The sequence below is a fragment of the Neoarius graeffei genome, chromosome 18 (genome assembly GCF_027579695.1).
Source record: "Neoarius graeffei isolate fNeoGra1 chromosome 18, fNeoGra1.pri, whole genome shotgun sequence".
In the NCBI taxonomy this organism is placed as follows: Eukaryota; Metazoa; Chordata; class Actinopteri; order Siluriformes; family Ariidae; genus Neoarius; species Neoarius graeffei.
The window spans coordinates 36,652,382-36,664,977 of NC_083586.1; the positions used below are offsets into that span (position 1 = coordinate 36,652,382).

The following is a 12,596-nucleotide window of genomic DNA, read 5'->3' on the forward strand; positions in this document are numbered from 1 at the left end:
GTAGATACACTACCGTTCAAAAGTTTGGGGTCACCCAGACAATTTTGTGTTTTCCATGAAAAGTCACACTTTTATTTACCACCATAAGTTGTAAAATGAATAGAAAATATAGTCGAGACGTTTTTCTGGCCATTTTGAGCATTTAATCGACCCCACAAATGTGATGCTCCAGAAACTCAATCTGCTCAAAGGAAGGTCAGTTTTATAGCTTCTCTAAAGAGCTCAACTGTTTTCAGCTGTGCTAACATGATTGTACAAGGGTTTTCTAATCATCCATTAGCCTTCTGAGGCAATGAGCAAACACATTGTACCATTAGAACACTGGAGTGAGAGTTGCTGGAAATGGGCCTCTATACACCTATGGAGATATTGCACCAAAAACCAGACATTTGCAGCTAGAATAGTCATTTACCACATTAGCAATGTATAGAGTGGATTTCTGATTAGTTTAAAGTGATCTTCATTGAAAAGAACAGTGCTTTTCTTTCAAAAATAAGGACATTTCAAAGTGACCCCAAGCTTTTGAACGGTAGTGTACATATCAAGAATTTCAAGTAATGGTCTCATCATACATCAGAAATGGGTAAAAAAAAAAAGTGACCTCAGTAACCTGGACTGTGACATGGTTGTTGTCAGATGAGGATTTTGGTTTGAGGATTTCATAAAATGCTGAGGTCAGAGGAGAATGGCCAGACTGGTTCCAGTTATCAGGAAGTCTACATTAACTAAAATAACCACTCTTTACAACTTTGGTGAGCAGAAACACACTTGAGGCAGATGGGCTACAATAGCAGAAGACCACATTGGGTTTCACTCCCCTCAGCCAAGAACAGGAATCTGAGGCTACAGTGAGCACAGGCTCACCCAAACTGGGCAGCTGAAAATTGGCAAAAATATCAGGCAACATGTTTTTTTCTTTGGTTAATAATACAACTTTATTGAGATAATGTATTTAGTACATGACTCAGGTGAGGGGCGTTTCAGTACAACAAGGTTAGAGGAGAGAGGGCAGAGAAAAAAGCAAGTGACATACAAGTTAAAAGAGAAAAAAATCAGACACAGGAAGAACAGTTAGGAGGCTGGATGCTTGTATATAGAGCCTCTTGCAATTCACGGCCCTACTTAGCAGAAACTAATTTTGAAACCAAACTTGTTTGTTCTTATTCGGCTTCTTCAAAGACGAGTAAATCAGCTTCCTAAACTTGATTTTATTCTGGAGTGGCCGGATTTCAAAGAACTTTCCAAATAATGACCATCCATTCCTCTTAACCTGTTTCTTCCCATTATACTAGATTATAATAATCTCAACAATTAAAGCCCCTGCTGAGTCATGCTCATGCCCCGTCATCCACTTATCTAAGAGGAAGGGGCAGCATTGGGTTTGTCATCGTGGGTGACAGGAATGGTGCGATCTCCACGCCCATATTCTGATCCACCTGTTTTTGGGCCGCAGATGGTGAGCAGGCCATCACCTGAAAGCGTACAGGTGATGGCTGACTGATCAACACTGGAGGGTAGACGGTAGCGGCGGTGGAACTCCCGTGAGATGCAGCCATGGTCATCCTGTGGGAGAAGAAAGGAGAGGAGAGGTGGATGAGCATGAGGAGGAATTAATGGCAGAGGATGGATGGATTTCAAGGATGGCGTTGGAAAATAATAAAATTCATGGGATATTTGGAGAAAGCATTAAAAGATAATAATACTGAGAAGCATGAACTCAGGACCTCGTATTTCCTTGTGAAGTTTAAGATCAGGAAAGACTGGTTGTTGTTGTTGTTGTTGTTGTTGTTGTTTTTGTAAAAGGATCACAAATATTTAAGAGGAAACATCATCGGTTTACACAATAGAACATTGCAGGCATAATGTATTGGCATGTGAGGCAGTGATACAAACATAATAATCAGGTCATTTAGACATTAGGTGTATTTGTAGGGTTTGTCAGTTGTATAAATGATATCTCTACAATATTGTTTTACCATACCATAATCCTAGCTGAGGACAATTTAATAAATAAAGCACAGTCCCTTAAAAATGTTTATCACAATTGCAGGCCAAACAGCACATACACAAATATGCGCACTGAACCAGATTTACAGTAAACATTTAACCAGTAAAATATTACCCGCAAAGCTTCACCAATTCCCACAGGGACATTCACCCATGACGCAAAGACAACGTCAATCTGGTGAAAGCATTCCAAGCTGTTTCCCATAATCTGTTCACTCCTTAAGACATACATAACATGGGGATGGGATGAGTTGAAAGGGTGAGAAAAATTAGAAAAGGAATAATGTAGAAAACAGAGCAGGAAAAGAAGTAATGGGATGATGCGTTCTGTAGTCCCACTGACCTCTGCCTTTCACATGCTGGAGAAAACTTAAGCCATATTCGAATCTGTTTTCAGATTCTAGAAATGTGCACAGCATAAATCCTGCACACATACTGCAACCGAGTTTTTGCAAAGCCTTTATCCAGGAATGATTATATCATGACTACAATTGTGTGTTATTCCTTATGTTCATTTGCTTTGTTTTAATGAACATACATCTGCTAAGACTGTGGTATCAACACTATACCAACTACACCATATCTCACCCCACCAAATCAGTGTGTTAAGAGTGGTTCTTAGGCCACAGGAATGGGACACAGTCATCGCAATACTATTTTTCACTCTCATCAGTTGGTATGTCTGACCTTACACTGTTAGACATAGGGGTATAGTAGGAATCCAATACTGTCCCCCATGGTACTGTCTACACTAATGTACCCCCTACAGCTCATTATTAGACCTCGAGGTAACTATGTGTACATTTTTAGGGCCAAAAAGTTACATATATGTTCCCAAGCAGTATATAAAGGGTACAAATAAGTACCTTCAAGGGTATTGCCCCAGTGACAAGCCATTGTACCCCTAAAGGTACCATAATTAGGGTGCATCAGTTGCCCCCTAAAAATGAAAAGTTCCTCCGATCATGATGCATTTTTGTTTTTATGTTCCTTTTGGTAAGAAAACACACTGGGTGAAATATTTTGACAAAATTCAAAAGTTTAATGGTGGCACCAGGAGCTCAAAGTTATGGAAAAAGCTGCTATTTTATGACTTTTATGACAAAATTTCAATCACTTTTCATGAAACATTATGGCACCTTATAGAGTATACCAAATATCTTAGATACACATTTTTAGTACATATTCTAAATATATTATCAAGCACAGTTTGAGTTTTAGCTGTTCAGTGAATCATTGTTCAACTACTTTTAAACAATACAAATGTATTATGAATCACATTAATGCTTCTCAATCCCTTGCAAAGGTTCTTAACATGATCTCTGGGTCACAAGAAATCAATAAATGGAGTCCAACATTGTGATTCAAACCTTACGCAAAAACATAAAATAAGCGTTTTTTGGCAAAAAATGAACCTCATGGTGCCACCATTAGACTTTTGAATATGGTCAAAAAATTTTACAGGATGTCTTTATTGGTGAAAAGGAACACCCAAACAAAAATGCATCAGATTTTATGAAAGTGAGGGCAACTGATGCACCCTACTGTTGGCATCTGATCAGGGCTGTGTCTCGCTGCTTGTGTTGCTTGACCTTAGTGCAGCATTTGATACCATTGATCATTCCATTCTTCTGGATAGACCAGAAAATGTTGTGGGAGTTAAGGGAATGGCCCTCTCCTGGCTCAGGTCTTATATAACTGATCACTATCCGTATGTTCATATAAATAGTGATATTTCTAGATGTACTGAGGTAAAGTTTGGTGTTCCACAAGGTTCTGTCTTGGGTCCACTGCTTTTTTCTTTATATACAGTATGTTCCCTTTGGGTGATATTATTCATAAACATTGTATAAGTTTCCACTGTTATGTTGATGACACACAGTTGTATGTTTCTGCAAAACCTGATGAGAGACACCAACTTAATAGAATTGAGGAATGTGTAAAGGACATTAGACACTGGATGCTTATTAATTTCCTTCTGCTTAACTCTGACAAGGATGAAGTACTTGTACTAGGACCACATGCAGCTAGAAGTAAGTTTTCTGATTACACAGTAACTCTGGATTGCCTTTCTGTTTCTTCACGTGCAGCAGTAAAAGACCTCAGAGTGATTATTGACCCCAGTCTTTCATTCGAAACTCACATCGATAACATTACCCGGATAGCATAAAACATAAAATAAACATTTTTTGGCAAAAAATGAACCTCATGGTGCCACCATTAGACTTTTGAATATGGTCAAAAAATTTTACAGGATGTCTTTATTGGTGAAAAGGAACACCCAAACAAAAATGCATCAGATTTTATGAAAGTGAGGGCAACTGATGCACCCTAACCATAATATACTTTATTTTTTGAGAGTCTAAGAAGTTGCATATTGATGCCTAGGCATCCTACTTAGAGAAAGAGAATTATTCATCCATTATCCATAACCGCTTATCCTGTGCAGGGTTGCAGGCAAGCTAGAGCCTATCCCAGCTGACTATGGGGCAAAAGGCGGGGTACACCCTGGACAAGTCACCAGATCATCACAGGGCTGACACATAGAGACAAACAACCATTCACACTCACATTCACACCTACGGTAAATTTAGAGCCACCAATTAACCTAACCTGCAAGTCTTTGGACTGTGGGGGAAACCGGAGCACCCGAAGGAAACCCACACAGACATAGGGAGAACATGCAAACTCCTCAAAGAAAGGCTCCCATCAGCCACTGGGCTTGAACCCAGAAGCTTCTTGCTGTGAGGTGAAAGTGCTAATCACTATACTACCATGCCACCCCAAAAGAGAATTATGGTTGATGAATTTAAATAGTTAAGCTGTTACTGTTGTAGAATCATTCGAACAAACCCTCTATTTTTATTCACACATGTAAATTTTGCCCAAACAACTCATCATAAAAAGCCAGTGTGCACAAATAACCTGAGCGGCATTCCACAGTGATCAAATACAGGGCCATATGGATAGCACACTAAACCTTCTCATCTCATCTCATTATCTGTAGCCACTTTATCCTGTTCTGCAGGGTCGCAGGCAAGCTGGAGCCTATCCCAGCTGACTACGGGCGAAAGGCGGGGTACACCCTGGACAAGTCGCCAGCTCATCACAGGGCTGATACATAGACACAGACAACCATTCACACTCACATTCACACCTACGGTCAATTTAGAGTCACCAGTTAACCTAACCTGCATGTCTTTGGACTGTGGGGGAAACCGGAGCACCCGGAGGAAACCCACGCGGACACGGGGAGAACATGCAAACCCCGCACAGAAAGGCCCTCGTCGGCCCCGGGGCTCGAACCGGAACTTCTTGCTGTGAGGCGACAGTGCTAACCACTACACCACCGTGCCACCCACACTAAACCTTGTCACCCCAATTTTCAATCCAACTATGCCTTTAAATCACTTCCACGAGAGGTCCATTAGTATGCAATTCATATAGACTTGTGAATCACATCTAATTAATGATGATTGTAGTGTTGTACGTCATTAGAACAAATCCACTGAGTATGAGTAAGCCAATACACTGGCTGTTCATAATACACCAAGGAATCAGTTAGATTCTTGGCTATTTACATAAAAAGTAAGTGGTGCCATCCCTTAGTTTTCTTTTGATATCCATGTCCAAAATCTGGACACACCACTAAAGGTACCCTGCTCAAAAAGCCAGATAATTGATGCAAGATAACTTGGTAATAATTAGGACAAACAGTGTTCTATAAATAAAAGGAGAACATACTGTATACTAACATGGGCACTTGAAGCACAGCTCAGAAGTCAGCTTACCTGTCTTTCTCCATGCTTGCCCTGAATGTCCACATAGTCATCTGCCACCTTTACACTGAGCTCCTCAGGGGAGAAGTGCTTCACATCCAAGTAAACCATGAACCTGTCCCTGTCAGACCTCACCTGGGGAAGAAAGAAATGATACTATGCATTAATGATGACTGTAGTGTTGTACGTCATTAGAACAAATCCACTGATGTGGGTCTCATGCAGATCAGTGGCCTGAGTGAAAAGTAACACTTAAGATTACATTAAAACGAGTCTTACACAATCAATTCAACTTCTACCATCTTTAAATTTTAGATAATAGGCCAGTTCTACATCCTGGTAAGATTATGCAAATAATTCTTCTTTTTGGCTAGTTTTTAATCATCACTTCATGTCGTAGTGCACGTTCTCTTATACAAGGCACATAAGGTCTTCTACATAACAACTTGTAGAAAAAAACTCAAAAAGCAACATCAGTAGCTTCATTTGTTGGTTATTTTCCATTGTGGACGTTGCACTAATTCAAACCTCCTGATCAATACTTTATCACCTGACCAAACCTCTGTATGAAAGCCCAATGCTTTGCATAGTTTCAACTTTTTCCTGCTCCAAACACCCGATACAGCTCATGAGCTAATTATCAAGCCCTTCATAAGATGGATCAGGCATGTTGGAAGCAGTGAAATCCTCCAGGACTGGAAGTATGGATCCCTGAGACATCTCTGAGACCTCTACTCTCAAATCCACAGCCAACCAGCCACTTACCTCAGAGATGCCAGAGTTGGAGGAGTCCAGGAAACTGCGGAAGAGGGAGTGGCGGTAGTAAGGGCTGATGGTGGAAGCAGTGAAGGGGAAGAGGTCATGATCAAACAGACCTTCTCCAAAGAACTGGTCAAAGAGGCGAGAGGGGTAGCTCAGGGCACGTCTGAACCACGGGTACTGGATGGCAATATCCATATCTTCTCAGCTTGCTGATGCTTGGTCAATCTTGGTCCAATTTTGAGCCTTTGCTTTGGACACCCTGTGAAAGAGTGTGCTTGAGGAGAATAAGTGCCGTGGAGAGAGTCAAGAGAAGGCTGTGCAAGGATCCAAGTGTAGACAGGAGCTGTCAAAGGGTCTGTACTACCCTTGAATGTGGCCACAACCTGCCTTTATATACAGAAAGAGCCAGAAAAGGGGGCTTACAATTGGATCCGTCTGGAATGGCATGAGCTCATGGTGGGAATGGTAGTGTCAGCAGAATGGCACTGATGACAATCTGGTCCTAGCTGCCAAAACAAACTAGAGCAGAGGGATGGAAGTTGAATGGCTGGGGAAATTTGGAATAGGTCATGATTTGGCAAGTGAAGCATCTTGGGCCACTTACTTAGTTACTGTGCCCTGTTGCATGTGCTTTCCATGTGTGTGTGGGTTTCATCAGAGTTCTCCAGTTCTAAAAAAAAAAAAAACTAGCAGTGGATAGACTGACCATAGTAAATTCACCCTTGGTAAAGGTAAATATGTGATGGACTAGGGTTGGACCAATGTGTCATCCAGAGTATATTACTGCCTTGCATCCACTGTGTCTGGAATAGTCTCTGGATCCACCAAGGATTATCCATCATACATCATGCTATTTATATTTTAGTTGCGGGGGTATAGGGTGCCAGGTAACCGAGAAATGTGAGAGCATCCAACCCCCCCCCCCCCCCCCCCCCCCCCCCCCCCGCTCCACCCACCCACTGGTGTCCCAGGGTTCTTCGCTCAGATTGGTCTTATCAGCCATTTTTGGGTCCACAGCAGATCGACTTCAACCTAACCAGTGGGCACGGTCATCTTTGGAAACCGAAGAACGAACAACAAACATTTTAACTGCATTCTGCAAAAAGAACTAAAGCCAATTAGGCCATATAAGTCTCTGTTTCATTAAACACAATCCAAAGTTGATGCCTACACAAATGAAAGGGAGCAGTGCGTCATTATCAGTGAGGCCCAAGTTATATTAAATAAGTTTAGTTAAATAACTGGCTGTGACTGACCTTAAAAACACATTCAATGTGTCTATGATTTAGGTGGCTACAGCCAGATCAGGACTGACCTAAACTTTTGCCCTGATCCCAGATCTGATTGTAGCATTTAGGTAATCCTGGGGGCATTTGCTTCACATATGTGAAGGCTTAACCAAAATGCTCCAGTGAGGTTTTTTTCCCCCAGCTAACAAAGCCCTATGGCTACAGGAAACAGAAGTCAGCTGGACCGCTTGGGTGTTTTCGGTCAGGGCAGTCAGTGGATGGATATTACTGCCATTTAAGCCCTGGACACATTTTCATCTTGCTCAGCAGCTTTTTCTTGCTCATGGCTTTTTCTCAATGGCCTGAACAGTGAGAGGATGAACCACAACAGTGATAAGAATGCCACTCCAACCTGGTGCAAATTAGGACAGTCGGCCTCCACAGACCTAATGTTTAATCATTAAAAAGGCTTAGTACTGGCCTAGGTCATGCACATTTATGTTTATCTAAAAGCCCAAGGGCTAAAAATGCAGAACTTTGAAATGAATAACACCAATCTTAGCTAAATCTAATAGAAATTCACCATACCAGTATGAAACTTGGCCTACTGTAAGGCTTTCATTTTATGGACATAACTTGATATGAAATCAAAAGTACTTTTGAAATAAGTTTATAATCCACTTTAGAATGTATTACACAGTCTAGGTGATATCACTGACCTCAGTTTTAATTGGTCTTCATTAGTAAATAAAAGCAAATTGTTAAACCGGTTTATTGCCTGTGTGGATTTTCCCATGGGTTTCCTCTCACTACCCAAAACCATTCATACCTTAGGTATGAATGAGTGTGTGAACAGTGTGTACATAGCGCTCTCTGATGAGCAGAAGTGTCATCCAAGGTGTATTGCCACCGCACACCCAGTGTTCCTGAGATAGGTTACAGATCCACCCTGACCAGGTTAAAGCAGTTACTGAAAATAACTGAATGAACCACTCACACCTGTTGCTACTAGCAACAGCACAACATAGTACATGCAATCATAATGACTTCCAGTATTTTATATTTGCCCTTTTATTAGCGCATTACATTTTCTTACAGTTACCTCCATTGAAATGTACTGCTGTGTCAACCAAGCCATTTGACTCTGGACAGCCACAAACATCTTAAAGCATTTATTAAAATAATAAGTGTTGCCAGGCAAAACAAACCTTGCCTGGTAGCACTTATGATAAATATGAAGGAAGATATCACGAAAAAAATAGGCATCCTATGAGTACATGTGGCTACTGCTTATAAATAAAATTGTTTTCTGATACCATGTCCATACAGTAAATATAGCATATATATTTACTCTATGAGGCAGTAGCCACAAAAATGAAGCGTAATCCAAAAATGAACAATTTAAAAATCACAGAAATATACCAAGTGTCTGTACTTTATAATTATTCTACTTTTACCTCTTACAGTTTTCAAAACTGAAACCTCCGAACCGAGGTTGACATACACACGCTGTCGCCATGACCCAAACTCTTATTTCCCAGAAATGGCCCGGAGCTAGAGCTCAGTGGAACGCACTTTCCCTCTGTAATAAGCATAAACATGTCTGAAAGCGATTTCTTTAGTCTAGTCCAGGGGTTTTCAAAGTGTGGGAGAGTCAGCCCCCCCCCCCCCTACAATTTTTGTTGTCGCTGTACTTAATGTTCCATTCGTATTTTTAAAAATGGTTGTTGTACACATTATTTTTTTCTTTTACACATTTTAAACATCTGTGCTTTTTGAAAACATATTTTTTACACATTGAAACCATATGAGCTTTATTAAAACATCTTTTTTTACACATTTTAAACATCTGTGCTTTTTAAAACCTCTTTTTTACACATTTTAAACATCTGTGCTTTTTTAAAACCTCTTTTTTTACACATTTTAAACATCTGTGCTTTTTAAAACCTCTTTTTTACACATTTTAAACATCTGTGCTTTTTAAAACCTCTTTTTTTTACACATTTTAAACATCTGTGCTTTTTTAAAACCTCTTTTTTACACATTTTAAACATCTGTGCTTTTTTTAAAACCTCTTTTTTTACACATTTTAAACATCTGTGTTTTTTTAAACACCTTTTTTTTACACATTTTAAACATCTGTGCTTTTTTAAAACCTTTTTTTTACACATTTTAAACGTGTGTTTTTTTAAACATCTTTTTTTTTTTTTACACATTTTAAACATCTGTGCTTTTTTTAAAAAAAAAAACAACATCTTGTTTTACACATTTTAAACATCTCATAGCATCGTTAGCTAGCACCTCTTGGCAGACAACACACTGTGGCAGTGGAGCACCTGCAGATCCAGTCCATGAAAATCCAAACTTTAAATAATCGTGGTCATACTTCCTTCTTTTTTTTTTGCTTGGCCCAGACTCTGTCTCCTCACTCACTGTACCTTTGGGTACTAAAAATAGATCCATTTTGTCTCTGGCAAAGGCTAGCTGAAGTTCGCTAAATGTCCGCAATAGTAACTTATTCTGGTTTATTTTTCCTCACGTTACGCCCCCCCTGAAGAACTCTGGCGCCCCCTAGGGGAGGCGCGCCCCACACTTTGAAAAGCCCTGGTCTAGTCCATTTATTTCGAATGGTGAACCAAATTGTATACACTCAGTGGCCATTTTAATCAGAACATGTGTATGTCAAGTTAAATTTATTTGTATAGCGCTTTTAACAATAAACATTGTCGCAAAGCAGCTTTACAGAATTTGAATGACTTAAAATATGAGCTAATTTTTTCCCTAATCTATCCCCAATGAGCAAGCCTGTGGCGATGGTGGCAAGGAAAAACTCCATCAGATGACATGAGGAAGAAACCTCAAGAGGAACCAGACTCAAAAGGGAACCCATCCTCATCCGGGCAACAACAGATAACATGACTATAATATTAACAGTCCTAACATAAAGTCTGTTATAAACCCCCCACTGAAGGAAACCCGAGTGCAAAATGATTCACGACAACCGTAGACCCAAAGTCAGCAAGTCAACTGCAGTCCCCAGCCACAAAGCACCACTGCAAGAGTCCAGAGCATCCTCCAGGCGTGACCCCCAACTGTCCATATGGGGGCGCCCTCCACAGGAGCGATGCGATGAGACTCCAACCAGACACAGGGCACCAGGATGGATCAGGCAGGTCCGAGGAGCAGAAGAGGTCAGCATCTCAATCCCAGGACCGACATGTAACTCAGAGGGACAGATTTTTTTTTTTTGGGGGGGGGGACACAGGTTGTTAGGTATGCCCAATGTCACCTGAATAAGTAGGAACAGTATACATTAGGGGGCGGCACGGTGGTGTAGTGGTTAGCGCTGTCGCCTCACAGCAAGAAGGTCTGGGTTCGAGCCCCGGGGCCGGCGAGGGCCTTTCTGTGCGGAGTTTGCATGTTCTCCCCGTGTCCACGTGGGTTTCCTCCGGGTGCTCTGGTTTCCTCCACAGTCCAAAGACATGCAGGTTAGGTTAACTGGTGACTCTAAATTGACCGTAGGTGTGAATGTGAGCATGAATGGTTGTCTGTGTCTATGTGTCGGCCCTGTGATGACCTGGCGACTTGTCCAGGGTGTACCCCGCCTTTCGCCCGTAGTCAGCTGGGATAGGCTCTAGCTTGCCTGCGACCCTGTAGAACAGGATAAAGTGGCTAGAGATAATGAGATGAGAGGAGTATACATTAGGCTGCATCAGTTGCCCTCACTTTCATAAAATCTGATGCATTTTTGTTTGGGTGTTCCTTTTCACCAATAAAGACATCCTGTAAAATTTTTTGACCATATTCAAAAGTCTAATGGTGGCACCATGAGGTTCATTTTTTGCCAAAAAACGCTTATTTTATGTTTTTGCGTAAGGTTTGAATCACAATGTTGGACTCCATTTATTGATTTCTTGTGACCCAGAGATCATGTTAAGAACCTTTGCAAGGGATTGAGAAGCATTAATGTGATTCATAATACATTTGTATTGTTTAAAAGTAGTTGAACAATGATTCAATGAACAGCTAAAACTCAAACTGTGCTTGATAATATATTTAGAATATGTACTAAAAATGTGTATCTAAGATATTTGGTATACTCTATAAGGTGCCATAATGTTTCATGAAAAGTGATTGAAATTTTGTCATAAAATAGCAGCTTTTTCCATAACTTTGAGCTCCTGGTGCCACCATTAAACTTTTGAATTTTGTCAAAATATTTCACCCAGTGTGTTTTCTTACCAAAAGGAACATAAAAACAAAAATGCATCATAATCAGAGGAACTTTTCATTTTTAGGGGGCAACTGATGCACCCTAGCCAACAGCAGGTCATTTACTACTTTAACCAGAGCTGTCTCTGTGCTATGATTAGGTCTAAATCCTGACTGATACATTTCATGGATGTTATTCCTATGTAAATATAACTGCTGTGCCACAACTATTTCAAGGATCTTGGAGATAAAGGGGAGGTTTGATATTGGCCGATAATTGGACAGCTGACAGGGATCGAGGTCAGGTTTTTTAATCAGGGGTTTGATAACTGCTAGTTTAAAGGATTTGGGTACATAGCCAATCCTAAGAGAAGAATTTATTTTTAGAAGCGGTTCAATTACTTCAGGTATCTGTTTGAATAGGCATGTAGGTAAGGGATCTAGTACACAAGTTGAGGCTTTTGATGCCAGGATTAATGAAAGTAATTCAGTTTCTTTTAGGGGAGTAAAACATTCTAATTGATGATCTGATACAGTTATATTGTTAACTACAGGGTCATTTACATTGTCTGACAAATTAGTAGTTTGAATTTGTCAGATATTCTCA

General features: G+C 40.4%; 1 protein-coding gene across 1 annotated transcript; it reads right to left on the reverse strand.

Annotated features, from left to right (window-relative positions):
- Nucleotides 1-978: 978 nt before the first annotated feature.
- On the reverse strand, nucleotides 979-6,864 carry cryaa (crystallin, alpha A). Its single transcript, XM_060899506.1, has 3 exons — nucleotides 6,552-6,864; nucleotides 5,799-5,921; nucleotides 979-1,563 (listed from the first exon to the last, which is right to left on the reverse strand). The coding sequence occupies exons 1-3, from the start codon at nucleotides 6,741-6,743 to the stop codon at nucleotides 1,357-1,359; spliced, it is 522 nt and encodes a 173-aa protein (XP_060755489.1). The 5' UTR covers nucleotides 6,744-6,864; the 3' UTR covers nucleotides 979-1,356.
- Between the last annotated feature and the right edge of the window lie 5,732 nt (nucleotides 6,865-12,596).

Bases quoted from the DNA above. Each gene is read 5' to 3' on its own strand.
- cryaa (XM_060899506.1), bottom strand. From the start codon at position 6,743: ATGGATATTGCCATCCAGTACCCGTGGTTCAGACGTGCCCTGAGCTAC. The intron at 5,922-6,551 runs GTAAGTGGCTGG...TTTCTTCCCCAG, and splicing joins CCAACTCTGGCATCTCTGAG to GTGAGGTCTGACAGGGACAG. The intron at 1,564-5,798 runs GTAAGCTGACTT...CTTCTCCCACAG, and splicing joins GCAAGCATGGAGAAAGACAG to GATGACCATGGCTGCATCTC.